This window comes from Ovis aries, chromosome 8 (assembly GCF_016772045.2).
Source record: "Ovis aries strain OAR_USU_Benz2616 breed Rambouillet chromosome 8, ARS-UI_Ramb_v3.0, whole genome shotgun sequence".
Lineage (NCBI taxonomy): Eukaryota > Metazoa > Chordata > Mammalia > Artiodactyla > Bovidae > Ovis > Ovis aries.
Window position 1 is genome coordinate 27,080,004 of NC_056061.1, and position 18,752 is coordinate 27,098,755.

The 18,752-nt window shown below is 43.8% G+C and overlaps 1 protein-coding gene across 2 annotated transcripts in view; it reads left to right on the forward strand.

The window, feature by feature from the left end:
* Positions 1–11,889, forward strand: part of SLC22A16 (solute carrier family 22 member 16) — a 33,305-nt gene extending 21,416 nt beyond the window's left edge. For both annotated transcript variants that reach the window (XM_004011206.6, XM_042253315.2), the window contains 2 exons: positions 1,191–1,290; positions 11,518–11,889. In XM_004011206.6, coding sequence (XP_004011255.2) covers positions 1,191–1,290; positions 11,518–11,715 — 298 coding nt within the window. In that variant the 3' untranslated portion in view covers positions 11,716–11,889. The remainder of the gene's footprint in view (positions 1–1,190; positions 1,291–11,517) is intronic.
* The last annotated feature ends 6,863 nt before the right edge of the window (positions 11,890–18,752 follow it).

Here is an 18,752-nt window from a genome sequence, read left to right on the forward strand (position 1 = left end):
TGATGCTAATTCTGAATCAGAGGCTTTGTCTATACATCATTAGCAAGGATATTAGAGAATTTGTTTTGAAATAGTGCTGTATTGTCCTAAAACCATTTAAAATCTCAAACACGATTGACTTACACCGACTCAGGGCTAATGTTCTAAGGATGTGTCTCTTGACGTCCTGGGGCTGCCATGACAAAACAGCGCAGATTGAGGGCTTCAAACAATAGGAGTGTGTTTTCTCATGGTTGTGAAGATTAGAAGTCTGAGATCAAGGAGCCTGGCATGTTTGGTTTCTCCTGGGGCCTCTCTTAATAAGAGGCTTAATAAGAGATACTTGCTCAGGTTGAAGGGCTTCCCTGGTAGCTCAGACAGTAAAGAATCTGCCTGCAATACGGGAGACCTAGGTTTGATCCCTAGGTTGGGAAGATCCCCTAGAGGAGGGCCTGGCAACTCACTCCAGTATTCTTGCCTGAAGAATCCCCATGAACAGAGGTGCCTGGTGGGCTACAGTCCATAGGGTTGCAAAGAATCGGATATGACTGAGTGAGTAAGCACAGCACACCCATGTTGGAAGCACATTCTTTGCTTCCTGCTAGAGATTCTGTAAGGTTTCTGTAAATAAGTTTTAAAGGCAAGTATATTAAGATGTTGCTTGACTTTAAAAAATTGAAATAGAGTGATCCATAGATATAAATCTTTTGGTTTCCCAAATCCCCACTTCCTATTCTAAATAAACTTCTAAATAAGCTTATTCTAAATAAGCTATAGAAGACTGATGTTATCCTCAATGTTAGGCTGAATGAGTATCGTAAGAGCTTCATCTGCATAGCTGAAGACTGATTTACCTTTCTTTTGTCCTGAATTATCTGCGTGTTTGTAGACACTGATATTTCACAGAATGTGAATATAAATCATGCTCAGCTGTGTCCGACTCTTTGTGACCTCATGGACTGTAGCCTGCTAGGCTCCTCTGTCCATGGGATTTTCCAGGCAAGGATACTGGAGTAGGTTGCCATTTCCTCCTCCAGGGGAAATCATGAACAATTCCTGAAAAATTAAAGTTAATTTCCAAGTATGTTAAGCTGACTTAAGTTTTAGTATTTATTCTCTGTGGGGAGGGTGGACGGGGACCTGGGCAGCTGTTCCCTCAATGTCCCTGTCTTCTGTTCCTGCTGCTGTCCTAATTCTCTCTGTGTTTCCAGGTCGCTGGCCGTAGGGAGTGGCAGCACGGTGGGCCGTGTGGGAAGCATCGTGGCCCCGCTGTGCATTTATCTCTCCAGCATTTGGATCTTCATGCCACAGGTGTTCATCAATTTCTAGAACTTGACTGAGATAGTGGTGAGACAGAGCAGCTGACTGCCTTCTATGTTTTGATTTATTAGGCTCCAATTTATAATTTGGCTTGGGGGTTTCTAGCAGCCTTGTTAATAGCTCATCAATTGTGAAGTAGGGTGGTGGTTGCTGTTTCTCTTGTTTGTTGATTGCCTTCCCCCCTCTCCCCACTGTCAGCGGTTAATTGCAACTTGATCAGCTCAAGTAGGTCCTCTCCTCAGCACATCATGAAGCCAGGAGCTCTGGTTTCTGGTCTCTGAGCCTGTGCTCCTCCATCGGGATCAGCCGGCTTCCTCCCACCCCCAGCCTTTGTGATGTCTGATCAAGGCCAGTTCTGGAGGCTGCTGCTCCTGGAAGAATCTGGTGGTATCTGGTGGAAAGGTGTAGGGGTGTGTGGTTCGCAGCTTCTCTGAAACTTGAGGGGCTTTTCATGGGCGGGGCTACCTGTGTGCCTCCTCCGGACGTTGGCAGTGTGAGCTGTTCACCTGTTTATGAAGCCTGAGGGCGCTTCTGCTCAGTTTGCAGATTTCCTCCTGGCCCGGCTGTGAGTTTGGGAAGGCATACGGAGCACTGTTACACAACTGGGGCAGGAGGAAGATGGGTGATGGGAGGTGGGGGGCAGGGAGGTGGGGATGGTAGGGGTGGCTGGAGGTGCTGCAGTGATTCACGGGGAGCCCCAGGGGTGCTGGCCCTCTCCCTCCTCCTCCAGGCTCCCTTTTTGGAACCTCCTGCTTGGAGCTCTCTCTAGGCTGTTTGTTCTCTGTCGTCTCTGTTTCTGATTGCCTCACTCTCCAAGAGCCATCCTGGCTGTCTCTCCCAGTCGCTGTGTGGATAGCTGCTCCTGAGTGCTAACTTGACTTCCAAGCTGCAGTCTCACTAGCCCTGTGGATATCCTCCCTGAGCATCTTATAACTTCTCCAGTTCCCAAACCCAGCTGGCTTATGTTCCCTCCTCCTTCTGTCTCCACCGTGGGGTGGGAGTCCTTGGCCTCCCACATGACACTGGAACGCCAGCTTTTATTCCCCCCGCCCCACTCCTCTCAATCCACGACACCAAATCCTCCTCACTCAAAACCTCCCTATTCACCTGCTTCCAGTCCAGCTCCTCATCACTGCCTGCCTCCCAGGTTCCCTCCCCTCACTCTACCCCCACCTCACCCCCAAACCCACCCCATCAGGGTTGTTTGCTGAACCTACAGCTCCAGTCCAGCTGCCCCTCACCTTCAGAACAAACCCCAGCTCTGCCTGATCCTCCTGTCCTTTCCAGATTGACCCCTCCCCATCTTCCCTATTTTGTTTCTTCACACACTTCCTGCGCCTTTCCACACCCACCCTGCTCTGGCTGATACCCTGCGCCACCTCCTCTGCTGGAACATCCCCTCTGCAGAGAATGCTTCTTGCCCACCTCCCCCAAGCTTTCATGTACCTTTTTATTTCCTTAAGAGAAAGAGACCCCTTTTCCTCAGACTTTCTGCAACAATACATGTTAAAACCAGGAAAACTGATGGGGCTAATTGACTAAACCAGGACCCCCTCCTGTGGAAGAGGGAGGGACAGGCTTCTGGGGTGCAAGCAGGGTTTCCTTGTGGGTGATCAAGACCATGATAATTATTTCTTTTCTTTTCAAACTTTAAACTTTTGTAATAGGGTATAGCCTATTAACAATGTTATGGTAGTTTCAGGTGAACAGTGAAGGGACTCTGCGTACATATATGTGTATCCATTCTCCCCCAAAATCCCCTCTCATCCAGGCTGCCTCATAACACTGAGAAGAGTTCTATGTGCCGTACAATAGGTCCTTGCTGGTTATCCATTTTAAATATAGCAATGTGTACTATCAGTTCAGTTCAGTTCAGTCGTTCAGTCGTGTCTGACTCTTTGCGACCCCATGAATCGCAGCATGCCAGGCCTCCCTGTCCATCACCAACTCCCAGAGTTCACTCAAACTCACGTCCATCGAGTTGGTGATACCATCCAGCCATCTCATCCTCTGGCGTCCCCTTCTCTTCCTGCCCCCAATCCCTCCCAGCATCAGAGTCTTTTCCAATGAGTCAACTCTTCGCATCAGGTGGCCAAAGTACTGGAGTTTCAGCTTCAGCATCATTCCTTCCAAAGAATACCCAGGACTGATCTCCTTTAGGATGGACCGGTTGGATCTCCTTGCAGTCCAAGGGACCCTCAAGAGTCTTCTCCAACACCATAGTTCAAAAGCATCAATTCTTCGGCACTCAGCTTTCTTCACAGTCCAACTCTCACATCCATACATGACCACTGGAAAAACCATAGCCTTGACTAGATGGACTTTTGTTGGCAAAGCAATGTCTCTGCTTTTGAATATGCTATCTAGGTGGGTCATAACTTTCCTTCCAAGGAGTAAGCATCTTTTAATTTCATGGCTGCAGTCACCATCTGCAGTGATTTTGGAGCCCCCAAAAGTAAAGTCAGCCACTGTTTCCACTTGTTTCTTAAACTGTACATTTGTTTTATGCATTTAAAACTTACATTTTATGGTAGATAGATAAAGACCTTTTTTTTTTTTTTTCCTTAAGAAGTAAATCCAAGAACCGTTAGGACCCAGGCTTCCTCAGAAGCTGGCAGTGCATCTGGGTCAGAACCGTGAAGGGCTCCCAGAACTGGAAGATGCATTATGGCTGCAATTTCTCTCCAGTACTCCTATGAGGTCCCTTCCACAGCATCTTTCCAGGTTTGCCGGAGAGCAGTTTTCCTGGATGATGGTGTCCTGGAGCTTTAAGTGGCTGTGACTTACACAGCTGGGGAGCTGAGACCAGAACTGGACCCACTTGCCTTGTTTCCAGTTTGTCCTCCTGCTCTGACTCTGCTGGATGACTAGTGGGGGCTGAATGCTCTAGAGGTGTAGATGAGGCAGCCCCTGTGTATTGATAGCTTTTAAGACATGGAGCAAACCCCACTTCTTCAAGAAGGCCACCCAGACCCAGTGACCCAATCTCCCTCTCTCCCAGGTCTGCATAGCATTTCGTGTGTACCCTTTCCACAGCCCGCTGTGGCAGTCTGGCTGTAACATTTGCACATGTCTTTGTCTCCCAGTTAAACCGTTGAACTCTTGCAGAACAGGGCATTTTGTATCACCATAATTGGGTCCAGTAAAGCATTTCTCTTACTTTGTGTGCCGTTCATGTTATAATTTATAATATTTAACATTTTAAATCAGATACACTGGCTTTTATAATTTAGATTTGCTCTAAGCAACAATAACAGTGAAATCATGGGTGTTATACTAGTTACATGGAGAAGGAAATGGCAAATCACTCCAGTATTCTTGCCTGGGAAATCCCATGGACAGGGGAGTCTGGTGGGCTACAGCCCATGGGGTTGCAAAGGGTCAGATACTATTGAGCAACTAACACACATGCATACTAGTTATATGTCTTATACACTAGCAAAATCCTACAAGTAATAAATTATTTGAGATGACCTTAAAGAAAAAATCACTGTGCACCCACAGGTGGTATGCATCTGCTTTTTGGGAATCATTGGTTCAATGTGTTTCTCTCTTATGTCCCAGCAACAGGCACCCAGTCAAGTGTGCTTAATTGGGGGAGTTGGGTCTGGCCTACACAAGAAAAGATTTTTGAGAGCTCACTACTCTCTTTTAGGGCATGGACTTTTCCAGAAGCATCTCCTTTGTGCTAGAACTTTCAGTTCAGTTCAGTTCAGTCACTCAGTCATGTCTGACTCTGTGACCCCATGAACCACAGCACACCAGGCTTGCCTGTCCATCATCAACTCCTGGGGTTCACCCAAACCCATGTCCATTGAGTTGGTGATGCCATCCAGCCATCTCATCCTCTGTCATCCCCTTCTCCTCCTGCCCTCAATCTTTCCCAGCATCAGGGTCTTTTCAAGTGAATCAGCTCTTCACATCAGGTGGTCAAAATACTGGAGTTTCAACTTCAACATCAGTCCTTCCAATGAACACCCAAGACTGATCTCCTTTAGGATGGACTGGTTGGATCTCCTTGCAGTTCAAGGGACTCTCAAGAGTCTTCTCCAACACCACAGTTCAAAAGCATCAATTCTCCAGCACTCAGCTTTCTTTATAGTTCAACTCTCACATCCATACATGACCACTGGAAAAACCATAGCCTTGACTAGACGGACCTTTGTTGACAAAGTAATGTCTCTGCTTTTTAATATGCTGTCTAGGTTGGTCACAACTTTCCTTCCAAGGAGTCAGCATCTTTTAATTTCATGGCTGCAGTCACCATCTGCAGTGATTTTGGAGCCCCCCAAAATAAAGTCAGCCACTGTTTCTCCACCTATAGCCATGAAGTGATGGGACCAGATGCCATGATCTTAATTTTCTGAATGTTGAGCTTTAAGCCAACTTTTTCACTCTCCTCTTTCATTTTCTTCAAGAGGCTCTTTAGTGCTTCTTCACTTTCTGCCATAAGGGTGGTGTCATCTGCATATCTGAGGTTATTGATATTTCTCCCAGCAATCTTGATTCCAGCTTGTGCTTCATCCAGCCCAGCATTTCTCATGATGTATTCTGCATAGAAGTTAAATAAGCAAGGTGACAATATACAGCCTCGACTTACTCCTTTTCCTATTTGGAACCAGTCTGTTGTTCCATGTCCAGTTCTAATTGTTGCTTCCTGACCTGCATACAGGTTTCTCAGGAGACAGGTCAGGGGGCCTGGTATTCCCATCTCTTTCAGAATTTTCCACAGTTTATTGTGATCCACACAGTCAAAGCTTTGGCATAGATAATAAAGCAGAAATAGACGTTTTTCTGGAACTCTCTTGCTTTTTCTATGATCCAGTGGATGTTGGCAATTTGATCTCTGGTTCCTCTGCCTTTTCTAAAACCAGCTTGAACATATGGAAGTTCATGGTTCATGTATTGCTGAAGCCTGGCTTGGAGAATTTTGAGCATTGCTTTACTAGCATGTGAGATGAGTTCAATTGTGCGGTAGTTTGAGCATTTTTTGGTATTGCCTTTCTTTGGGATTGGAATGAAAACTGACCTTTTCTAGTCCTGTGGCCACTGCTGAGTTTTCCAAATTTGCTGACATATTGAATGCAGCACTTTCACAGCATCATCCTTTAGGATTTGAAATAGCTCAACTGGAATTCCATCACCTTCGCAAGCTTTGTTCATAGTGATGCTTCCTAAGGCCCACTTGACTTCACATTCCAGGATGTCTGGCTCTAGGTGAGTGATCACACCATCATGATTATCTGGGTCATGAAGATCTTTTTTGTACAGTTCTTCTGTGTATTCTTGCCACCTCTTCTTTATATCTTCTGCTTCTGTTAGGTCCATACCATTTCTGCCCTTTATTGAGCCCATCTTTGCATGAAGTGTTCCCTTAGTATCTATAATTTTCTTGAAGAGATCTCTAGTCTTTCCCATTCTATTGTTTTCCTCTATTTCTTTTAATTGATCACTGAGGAAGGCTTTCTCATCTCTCCTTGCTATTCTTTGGAACTCTGAATTCAGATGCTTATATCTTTCCTTTTCTCCTTTGCTTTTCACTTCTCTTCTTTATGTTCCTCATTAATAGAAGATGAAAGTGGAAAAAATGTTTTTAAAAAGGAAGCCAAGACACACAGAAGAAGATAGATAAATCTATAAAAGCAAACTGCTATAAAGTCACTAAAACCAAATAAAGATTTTTTAAAGGATATCCATAAAGATCCATTACAGACTACAAAGTTAAAAGGGATTTTTAATTTTATATAACAGCTACTCTAATAGTGCTTGTTATATGACAAGCTCTCTTTTACTTGCTTTACGAAAAGCAGTCTTCATAGAATGTTGTTTTTGTTCAGTTGCTCAGTTGTGTCCAACTCTTTGGGACCTCATGGACTGCAGTACACCAGGTTTCCCTGTCCTTCACTATCTCCCGGAGTTTGCTCAAACTCATGTCCACTGAGTCAGTGATACCATCCAACCATCTTTTCCTCTGTAGCCTACTTCTTCTCCTGCCCTCAAGCTTTCCCAGCATCAGGGTCTTTTCCATTCATAGAATGTAGGTGCTGTTTTTGCTATCACTATTAAATGACATGTTCTGTGCTGTGCTTAGTCACTTAGTCATGTCTGACTCTTTGTGACTCCATGGACTATAGCCCACCAGGCTCCTCTGTCCATGGGGATTCTCCAGACAAGAATACTGGAGTGGGTTGCCATGCCCTCCTCCAGAGGATCTTCCCAACCCAGGGATCGAACCCATGTCTCTTACATTGTAGGTGGATTCTTTACCGTCTGAGCCACCAGGGAAGCCCTTAGATGACATACTTGGGTTCAAATCCAAATACCATGCCTTTTTCGTAGGTTAAACAAACAGTCCTAAAGGGGATGCAGAGAAACAAGTTCTTCCACCTTGACCCTCATCCCCCCTTCCCTGGGACCACCTCTGTCATCCGGGTCTTGTGTGTATTTGCAAAAATATTCTGTGAATGTGCTTCCTTTGGAAGTAGCAGATGTTGCTTATTATTTTTAATGAGTAAAAAAATAAATTATTAAATTTCTCATTAAGCTTATTTATGGATGTTAAACTGCCCAGGGAGCCAGTATTTTCCTTTTGAGGACTAGACATAATCGTCTAGAAGATAAGTTTATATTTTTTCTTTCCAAAACAACCGCATGAGCATCATTCCTTCTGTTGCTTTTATTTTCAACCATTATTTTTTAGTAATCTAAGGGAAAAAGTGGACATCTAATTCACATAATCTTTGTATTTGTGAACTCATTTGGCAAAAGTTGAGTGTTGATTTTGAATTAGGTGATAAGGAGCAGGGATGAAAGAGACAGCATTTGTCCTGAAAGATGTCCAGACTGGTGTGGAAGGCAGAGGTCCCAGAGAAGAGGGCTGGGGTAGGGAATGTTGGGGTTATGGGGTTGCAGGAGAGGGCTACCAACCCAGCTAGGGCCAGAGGAGAAGTTTCCTGCAGGAGGGGCCTTTCATCTGTGTCTGGAGGGGCCGGTGAGAGTCAGCCAGGTGGAAGAGGAGATAAGGGAATTCCATGCAGAGGTAACAGAAAGGCAAAAACTTAGAGGGGAAAAGAAACATGGCCAGTTTGGATCTGGGTGCTGGCATTGCTGCTAACACCCAGGGTGGGTTGTGGGTGTCAGGAGGTAAGGGTGAAAGGATGCAGGGATCTCAAAGGAGGTCAGAATATCAGACTAAAGGCAGGTTGGAGCAGACAGGATGGAAAAGTGTTACCCTCTGGACCCGTGACAAGTTGGGTATGGTGGAGGGTAGGCAGCAGGAGGGGTGGAAGGTTGTTCTCAGGGCTGTAGGGGACTCTAGGAGGAGCAATCAGGCTGAGGTGGGGAGGAACGGTGCACTTGAATTTGGGTAAGGAGTGGGAGGTGCCTGCTTGATGGCTGGAGAGGGGGCAGCGGGGTGGGGGCCGGGGGAGGCTGGTGCCTTTACAGGTCTGGAACTCCGAGGGGCACAGGCTTGAGAGTCAGCTAATGAAGAGTGAGGGGAAAGGGAGGGCGACTGAAGAGCAGAAGCCTGGAAACAGTGGCGTTTAGCGCCTGATGGGAAGAGGGGTTCAGGGCGGAAACTGAGGGGCAGCAAGGGAGGTGACCAGGGCCCCAAAGGAGGCGGGGAGGCGAGGAAGGCAGAACAGGCAAACGGCTGTCAGATTTGGCAGCTAGGAATCTGGCCTGGGAAGAAGCGTCCATGGGCATTGGGGGAGGGCCATGCTGCTGGGGGGCGGGCAGCATGGAAGGAGAAGCAGGGACTGCTGTGGAGAAGATGGGCGGGGGCTGCAGTGGATGTGGGCTGAGGCGGAGAGTCTCTTGCTTGTTTCCGAAGATAGAGTGCAGTAATGGCAGCTACCGCTTATTGGCTCCTCAACTGTTACTGTTTTAAGTGCCCTAAATGTGTTATTTAATTTAATCCTTTCAACAGTCCTTTGGGGGCAGGTAGTATTATTATTTCCATTTTACAGATAAGGAAACTGAGGAGCAGAAAAATTAAGTCACCTGCCTAGGGCTACATAGGTAGCAAGTACAAGTTCCCAGGCAGAGTGGGTACAGAGATTGTAAGAGGCTCAAGAAATTTATTTTTACTGAGGGAAACTAGCCAGTGGAAAGGAAAAGATCAAAAGTTTGTGAGAAAGAAGGGAGATCTATTGATGCAGGAAGACCCCACCCCTCCACAGCCCACCCCCAGGAGAAGGTAAGAGGGGACAAAGGCTCCTCCTGGCCAGGGGGAGGGAGAGGTGGGATGGAGGGGGTTGTTGGGGTGCTTGTGTGGGGTAGCGAGGACTGGCCAAGGGGGTGGAGGACCTGCTTGGAGTGAAAGGAGAGATGCAAGGTTCTGAGTTTATTCAGTGCCTGGCTATTCTCACTACTCACTACTACTCTTGCTCCTTGGAAGAAAAGTTATGACCAACCTAGACAGTGTATTCAAAAGCAGAGACATTACTTTGCCAACAAAGGTCCATCTAGTCAAAGCTATGGTTTTTCCAGTGGTCATGTATAGATATGAGAGTTGGACTATAAAGAAAGCTGAGTGCTGAAGAATTGATGCTTTTGAACTATGGTGTTGGAGAAGACTCTTGACAGTCCTGTGGGCTGCAAGGAGATACAGCCAGTCCATCCTAAAGATCAGTCCTGAATATTCATTGGAAGGACTGATGTTGAAGCTGAAACTCCAATACTTTGGCCACCTGATGCAAAGAGCTGACTCATTTGAAAAGACCCTGATGCTGGGAAAGATTGAAGGCAGGGGGAGAAGGGGACAACAGAGGATGAGATGGCTGGATGACATCACCGACTCAATGGACATGAGTTTGAGTAAACTGGGAGTTGGTGATGGACAGGGAGGCCTGGCATGCTGCAGTCCATGGGGTCACAAAGAGTCAGACACAACTGAGTGACTGAACTGAACTGATTCTCACTACCAAGTTAAAAAAGAAAATCCACTCTTGTCTTGAATTGTCCATTTGATTCTATTTCTTGTTTAGACTTGTTCAGTGTTTTTCAGACCCTGACAGAGGTCTCTCTTGGGATTTCTACGTCCTTTGCAATATCACTTTAAATTCTGTTACTGTTTCTTGGCTTACTCATGCATTTCTGGAATTAGGTTATCAGTGTTTTGCAAAACAAGTCAAGAACTGTCTTCCCAGGTCACATCTGTACCTGATGTGGCCTCACGTCGTGTCTCAGTTTGCACTGTACCTCAGAGACTATAAAAGCACCAAATATGCAGATTTATCAGAAAGCCCATGCCTTAATTTATTTTTATGGGCTCTTCTCAGTACTTTTTGCTAAAGGAGTTTAAATTATGCAAAGGCAAAGTTTCTACAGACTATATTCAGATTTAGTTCTAAAACCCACCCATATCTTCATAGTGATCAACAGAGAAGAGATATGCAGACTTTAGTTTTTTAATGTGATTTGCATTTTTGAAAGCAAACACCTTGGTGGTAGTCTAAAAGGTTACCTTTCATGTGTCAAAACCTGGAAGATAAAGAAATACTGAATTTTTATAGGAAATCACTTGGAAACTGTCTTTCCCCCCACACAAAGTAGCAGCTAGTTTCCATTGCCTCTGTTTTGTTTCCCCCAAATGCTGCAGATTTTGGTTCATTGAACTGTTCATTCGTGCATGCATGCATTTATTCAGTCCCCACCATTTACTGAATGCTGATAGCGTGTCCATTTTTGGGGGCAGGAGCAGGGTTAACTAAGACAGTCCCTGACCATCAGGTCCAAAGCCAAGATGCTGGGCTCTCCCACGAGACTCTAGAGCCTGGCAAGACAGGGCAGGGATTTTTTTTTTTTCCTTCAGTGTAGCTCCTAGGACTGTGCCTCAGTTCAGTTCAGTTCAGTCACTCAGTCGTGTCCGACTCTTTGCGACCCCATGAATCACAGCACGCCAGGCCTCCCTGTCCATCTCCAACTCCCGGAGTTCACTCAGACTCACGTCAGTGGAGTCACCTACAAGAGTAATAATGCAGGCAGTAACTGGGATTTATTGAGTAGGTGCTCCACGGTGGATAATGAATGATCAGATTAAGCTTAGTCAACTAATTAAAAGTAACCCAAAAAGTCTTACTACTGAGAAACAAAAATGCCAGCTGTTATGTCAATTTCAATTCTATTGCCCTCTGAACAAGGTTCAGAAATGATTATTCTCTGAAGGGTACATTTCTTTCTTGATGTGTCACTTTTTTTTTTGCTTCCTTCTAGTTGCTTGTTGGGACTTTGGCCTTAGTGAGTGGAGTTCTAACATTCTTGCTTCCGGAAACCCTCAGGAGGCCTCTGACAACTACTTGGGAGGAGACTGAGAAAGAGAGCAGTTCAGGCAAATTACTTTCCACAACCAGTAATACTGTGTTAGAAAATGTCGCAGTGGAGAACTCTGAGGATTCTAGTCTTAATAAATAAATGGGCCAGAAGTGCTGTGTCCAGCACCCGAAATGTTGTTTAATGCTTTTGTGTTAGAGGAACATTATTCTCATCTCCTGCATGTCATGTATATGTGTCTTTGTAAAGTTTTTGTAAGAAAGTTTTGAAACGGTTGTTTTGTAAAAGTAGAAGAAATAAAACGCAAGATGAGAATTCTCTCTTTTTTTATACTGCTTTCTTATTGCCACAAAATATTTTTCCGTGTTTGTTCTTCTGAGTCACTAATTCTTGCAGGACTGAGGGACTGGTACACAGCTCCCTTCAGTACTGGGGCCCCCTCCCCCCAGCACCTGGACTGTTGACTGGGAGGAAGAGGCATGTGAGAGTGTGTTTCTTTTGACAAAGCCACTTGCCGATTCTATTTATGATATTCCTTCCTCTCTTAGGAGAATCATAGCTCTAAATTCAAGTCTTTTTAAAAAATGTGCCATCAAAAAACACTTTAACTATAAAAACTGTAGTTATCTTGCTTTCCAGCACGCCGAGGACTTGAATGTACGGACAAATGTACTTATGTTTGGTCTACTTAAGGGACTCACACTTGGTAAGGGCCAGGAGTGAGTTTTTTTGTCTGAATTTCCTATTTTTCCTAAATTTACCGAATTCTCCCCATACATCTCATTCCTTGTGCATAGAAGCTGTGGCATTTTGGTGTTGCAAAAATATTGCAAATTTTTTTAACTTTGTAGATCATTTAGGAAATTGACATCTGGATGTGTTTCCAATATAAAATAACTTTTTAGTATTGTTACCTTTTAAAAATAATTTATAGAAAGGTTTTACTTTCTTTTAAAGTAATAAATTTTGTTTCCTCAGCTTCACTTATATTTTGCAAAACAGTGTAAGATCCTAAACATTTCAACTGCAGAAATATGGCATATGGTATTATCTGTTATAGAAGTATGCATTCCATATAAGTTGCACATAGGTTTTGGGTATTTTCTTTACTTGGATTTCATCAGAAGTTCATTATTTTTTTTTCTTTGCTCTTGAAATTTAGCTATTGGATACATCTTATGTCCAGTATATTAAAATTAAGGAAGCATTAGTGTTATCTGTAAAGGCAAGTGAAAGAAAGATTAAGACAATTGTACAGGAGTACATCAAGGCTGTATATTGTCACCCTACTTATTTAACTTCTATGCAGAGTACATCATGAGAAATGCTGGGCTGGAGGAAGCACAGGCTGGAATCAAGATTGCTGGGAGAAATATCAGTAACCTCAGATATGCAGATGACACCACCCTTATGGCAGAAAGTGAAGAGGAGCTAAAGAGCCTCTTTTATTTTTTTTTTAAGATAGTTTTCTTTTTAATTGATATATAATGATGGTTACTATTTTATTTTATTTTTTTAAGTTTAAATCTATAATATATTTTTTCTTTTTTTAATTTAAAAATCTTTAATTCTTACATGTGTTCCCAAACATGAACCCCCTCCCACCTCCCTCCCCATAACAGAGCTAAAGAGCCTCTTGATGAAAGTGAAAGAGGAGAGTGAAAAGGTTGGCTTAAAGCTCAACATTCAGAAAAGAAAGATCATGGCATCCAGTCCTATCACTTCATGGAAATAGATGGGGAAACAGTGGCTGACTTTATTTTGGGGGGCTCCAAAATCACTGTAGATGGTGATTGCAGCCATGAAATTAAGAGATGCTTACTCCTTGGAAAGAAAGTTATGACCAACCTAGACAGCGTATTAAAAAGCAGAGACATTACTTTGTAAACAAAGGTCCGTCTAGTCAAGGCTATGGTTTTTCCAGTGGTCATGTATGGATGTGAGAGTTGGACTATAAAGAAATCTGAATGCAGAAGAATTCATGCTTTTGAACTGTGGTGTTGGAGAAGACTCTTGAGAGTCCCTTGGACTGCAAAGAGATCCAACCAGTCCATCCTAAAGGAGATCAGTCCTGGGTGTTCATTGGAAGGACTGATGCTGAAGCTGAAACTCCAATACTTTGGCCACCTGCTGTCAAGAGCTGACTCACTGGAAAAGACCCTGATGCTGGGAAAGATTGAGGGCAGGAGAAGAAGGGGACAACAGAGGATGAGATGGTTGGATGGCATCACCGACTCAATGGACATGGGTTTGGGTGGACTCTGGGAGTTGGTGATGGACAGGGAGGCCTGGCATGCTGGGGTTCATGGGGTCGCAAAGAGTCGGACACCACTGAGCAACTGAACTGAACTGAACTGAACTGAGAGATACTGTAGCTTGAAAAAAGGGGTTTTGACTTGAGTTATTTAGACTTTTTATATTAATTCAGTTCCCTGGATAATCACTCAATTCTTCACTTGGTCTTTCTGCTTGTAAAATAAGAATGAAAAACTTTTTTCCTTTTGTAAAAGAAAAGAAAAAAAATAGGAGGATATGAGAAGAAAGGAGAAAGACATTTTAAAATCCTTTCTGTCATCTTATTTTGTCTCCCTTTCTTTTGTTCCTTCAAACTCAGCCTGTTCTACTGTCATTTAGAGTTTTCATTTTAGTTAATATTTGATATTTTATTGACTTTCTTTTTATGTTCTGGGTTAGTTTGCTAGGTAAAGTACCATAGACAAGGTGATTTATACAATGGAAACTTATTTCTCACAGTTTTAGCGGTTGGAACTCCAAGGTTAAGGTGTTGGCAAGGTAGATGTTGCTCTGAGGCTTCTTCTCTTAGCTTGCAGGCCGCCACCATCTTGCTGTGTGCTCCTATGACCTCTTTTGCTTATGCAGGGAAGAGTGACAGAGGCTGGTTGGGGAGATGAGAGAGCAGGTGTTTTGTTGCCCCTTCTTATAAGGGTACTAATCCCCACTCTCATTACCTCATTGCATTCTACATTTAGTCCATAATACTCATGTGTGTGTTTGGTGTATGCACACGAAGTCACTTCAGTGATGTCCGGCCCTGCGTCCCTATGGAATGTAGCCCCACCAGGCTCCTCTGTCCATGGGATTCTCTAGGCAAGAATACTGGAGTGGGTAGCCATGCCCTCCTCTATGGGATCTTCCAGACCTAGGGATCGAACCTGTGGCTCCTGCACGTCCTGCATTGCAGGCAGATTCTTTACCTTTGAGCCACCAGTGTCCAGTCAAAAAACAAACAAACAAACAAAAAAAACCATCACATTTTGCACTGGCAGTGGAAGCAGGAAATACAGGCTTGGGACTCCCAGCCCAGTGATGGCAGTGACTGATCTCTAGGTAATTCCTCCTCCATTGATTCTACCAATCCTTCCTATACTTTTGTAACTAATGCCCCGTATTAAATTTCTCCTTACTTGAAATATCTCAGAGTTTTATGTTTTCCTATTAAGTTTCTAATTATTTTCTACTGCTTATTGCTAACACAAAGGAAGATGCTTGATTTTTGTATGTTACTGTCTCAACCTTCATAAAAAGTGTTATTAACTCCAAAGGAAAAGAAAAAATACAGCATAACAATTCACAAATATTAGTCATAGAGAAAGCCAAACACACTTTGTTCCTCTAGCATTTCTTAATATGTACAGCTTTCTGATTTTATACTTGAAAAAGAGTAATGTTGTTTATCTGTAATAACGTGTGCTCAGTTGTGTCCGACTCTTTGTGACCCCATGAAGTGTAGCCCACCAGGCTCCTCTGTGCATGGGATTTTCCAGGCAAGAATACTAGAGTGGGTTGCCATTTCCTATTTTAGATATTGATAATCGTTGGAACCTGGTCATGTATGAGGCACATCACATCTATCTCTGGTTGTAAGCATTTCAAGGAGCACTTTACCACAGAATTGGAAAGCTCAGAGGAGAGCCCACATACTAGTAGGTAAACTTCAGGCAGGTGGCCTTATTACCAGTGGAGGCATGTGGATAAAACACAAAACAAAGTAAACCTGGCCATCAGCCTTCTCACCTGGGCAAATCAATTTCTCTCTGCTTCAGTATTTTCATTAGAAAATTCAGGATCATATTAAAACGTCACTTCTTTATCCACATATCTCCACTGCCCCTTATACTTCTTTGCCCCTTGAGGTCAAGTCGATGCATGGACCACAGTTACGCTGAACTGGTAATAAGGTCACCAGAGATACTATATATTTACATCATTTAATGCCACACTGCACAGCCCAGATACTGTACTGTGCCGTTTCTCCACGCGCTTTGTATGATTCCACCATGCTGTCAAGGAGATTGTGGCGGGCGTCCTGTCCAGCCTTGGTCTTGGCCAGTCAGCATTTAGAGCCTGTCATGCTGTCCCTGTTCTGAATCAATTGTGTCCTACAATATACGTTTCTCCCTTGAGGACTCTGCAGCTTAGATGGTTCTGGTGGCGGTTTCGGCCCATAATAGCTGCAGTGAAGACTTGCGAGCTCAGTCACTTCAATTGTGTCCAACTTTTTGCGACCCTGTGGACTGTAGCCCACCAGGTTCCTCTGTCCATGGGATTTTCCAGGCAAGAATACTGGAGTGGGGTGACATTTCCTTCTCCAGGAGATTTTCCTGACTGGAGGATTGAACCTGCATCTCCTGCATTGCAGACAGGTTCTTTACCCACTAAGCTGGGAAGCTGGCAGGGAAGATTTGCTGTGAGGTTAATAAAGCACAAATTTCAGACTTACTTCCCTTACTTGCACATGCTTTTGAGAAAGACCTTAGCAATCATTTGGTCATAAATCTTGGTAAATTTTATAAATTTTGCAAAAGTGATATATAGTAACTGCGATCAGTGAAGACAGCTATCTCTTTCCACTCTTTTCCTTCTGTAACAGGTCATCTCTATCAGACGGCATCAAAGTGTTCGCGGACATTTTTTTCTTTAATGATTTTGTGTATAGACATAAAAGAGAGCTTTTAAAACTGTAGAACTTCAGACCCCCTAAAAGCTGAATCTGTCCTCCACCCCCCACCTCTCCAGTCTTTGTTAAAAGCTATGTTGTTAGGTTTAAGTTCATATTAAAAATATACTCTGAATGTATTTAATTGAATGGTTAGTTCTGAGGGACTGACTTGTCCCCTTTTGATCACTCTTATCAAGTATTTACTTACCACATACTCAATACAAAGAGTTCATTCTATAAAATGGCAATATGCAAAGAGGGGTACCTAGATTCTTGTGGGTGGTTAAGAGAAACTTTTTTTATTTAAGATTGTGAATGCTGACTTAGGAGCCATGGTAACTATGGCTAACGATGGTTACTCCTCCAACTGAGTGCCTGGGAGTTGTAGGTGTTCATTCTTATCTGAATTTGCCAGAAGTCAGTAACGGCTGCTCATTTTATCTCTGAAGTCCACACTGCACCTGTATATAATGACAGTTTCTGTTCCCTAAAGTAACTCCATCCTCTTCATTCATTCCCTGCCTCTCTCTGAGCCCACCTACCCCATTAGGGACCAAATGCCAGAGATTTTCTTGGATGTACAGTTAAGTCTTAAAAATCTTATTTATAAGGAAGAAAGAGTTCAATCATAGACTCTGCTTTCCTTCTGTGTCCAAGTCAAAGCTAAACCAATGTATCAGAGGCTTCAGTCTCCCTAAACTCACCCCTTCCATGCTTTCCTGCCATAATCTGCAGCCATACAAGGCTGAATCCCTGGTCCCATGAGCCTCATATCCTCAATAGCCTTCAAAGAATGGAAGTTCTCTCGGCTTAAAGGCCTTGATTTCCTGGCAAACTAACACACCAGCAGGGCTAACATGTCTCGAGCAGTGCAGGAGGAGCTGGTGGGCAGGGCGGCCCCCAACACACTGCACAGATAGAGCTCTGGGGACCTCCAGAGCCCAAAGTAAATTTGGGCTGAAAAACTCTTGGAGAGGAGCGTGAAGCTGACCTCACCTACAGTCTCAGGGAGATCACATCAACTCCTGGGCCTCAGCCCCTTGGCATCCACACGTCTGTGAGTCTATTTCTGCTCTGTAGATAAGTTCCTTTGTGTCGTGCTTTAGATTCCACACGTAAGTCATTTGTATGATGTTTGTCTTTTCCTGACTGACTTTGTTTGGTATGATGATCTCTAGGTCAATCCATGTTGCTGCAGATGGTGTTATTTCATTCTTTGGCCAACTGGTATTCCATGGTATATATGTCCCGCCTCTTGTTTATTCATTCCTCTGTCATTGGACATTTAGGTTGCTTCCCTGTCTTGGCTATTGAAAATAGTGCTGCTATGAATACAGGCATGAATGTCTCTCTTTAAATTATAGTTTGTCTGGATATATGCCCAGGAGTGGGATTGCTGGATCCTAAGGCAACTCTACTCTTAGGGTTTAGAGGCACTTCCATACTGTTCTCCCTAGTGGCTGCACCAATTTACATTCTTGTCAATGTAGGGTCAGTGTAGGAGGGTTCCCCTTTTCCCACACCCTCTCCAGCATCGGTTATTTGTAGAAGGAATTTTGAGCAGGTGCTCAAAAGATTTATTTCATTCCTGATTTCAGATGAGGAAACTGAATCTCGGAAGTAAGGTGGCTTGTTCAAAGTAAAACAGACAGGTCTCCTGATACCAAAGTACGTGCTTTCGTTAAATCAAGTACTTTGAGCCTTGGAATTTGAGCCTTGGAATCTAACACTCATATGAAATTTTGCCACTAAAGAGACTTTGGGCCTGTCCTTAGTCGTTTGGAGCCTCTATTTGCTCATCTATAGAATGGGAATAATATCAATAATAATAGTACCTACCTCATAGGCTGATTGTGTTATATGGTGTCATGCATGTGTCTGGCAAAAGGTTAGTGCTAAATACATATTAGTTACAACATTATTATCACTATTTGGACACTTCAAACTGCTTCCCTGTAAACAAACTTGTTGACTGTAAAGTGTCTACTGCACATGGACGCTCAGCAAATATTTGAATACACGGGCAAAAACAATCATTTGATTCTTATCCTAGATTACCTTCTGAATCATTTTTCCAGCCGCAATCAGGTCATCAACTTAATGATCAACAAGCATTATTCTGCCCTCACGCTCCCCCCTCCCCTAACTGCCCCCTGCACCAGCTGACCCAGCAGAGCCAGGCACCAGTGGGAGAGGGCAGCCAACACTGGGCAGCAAA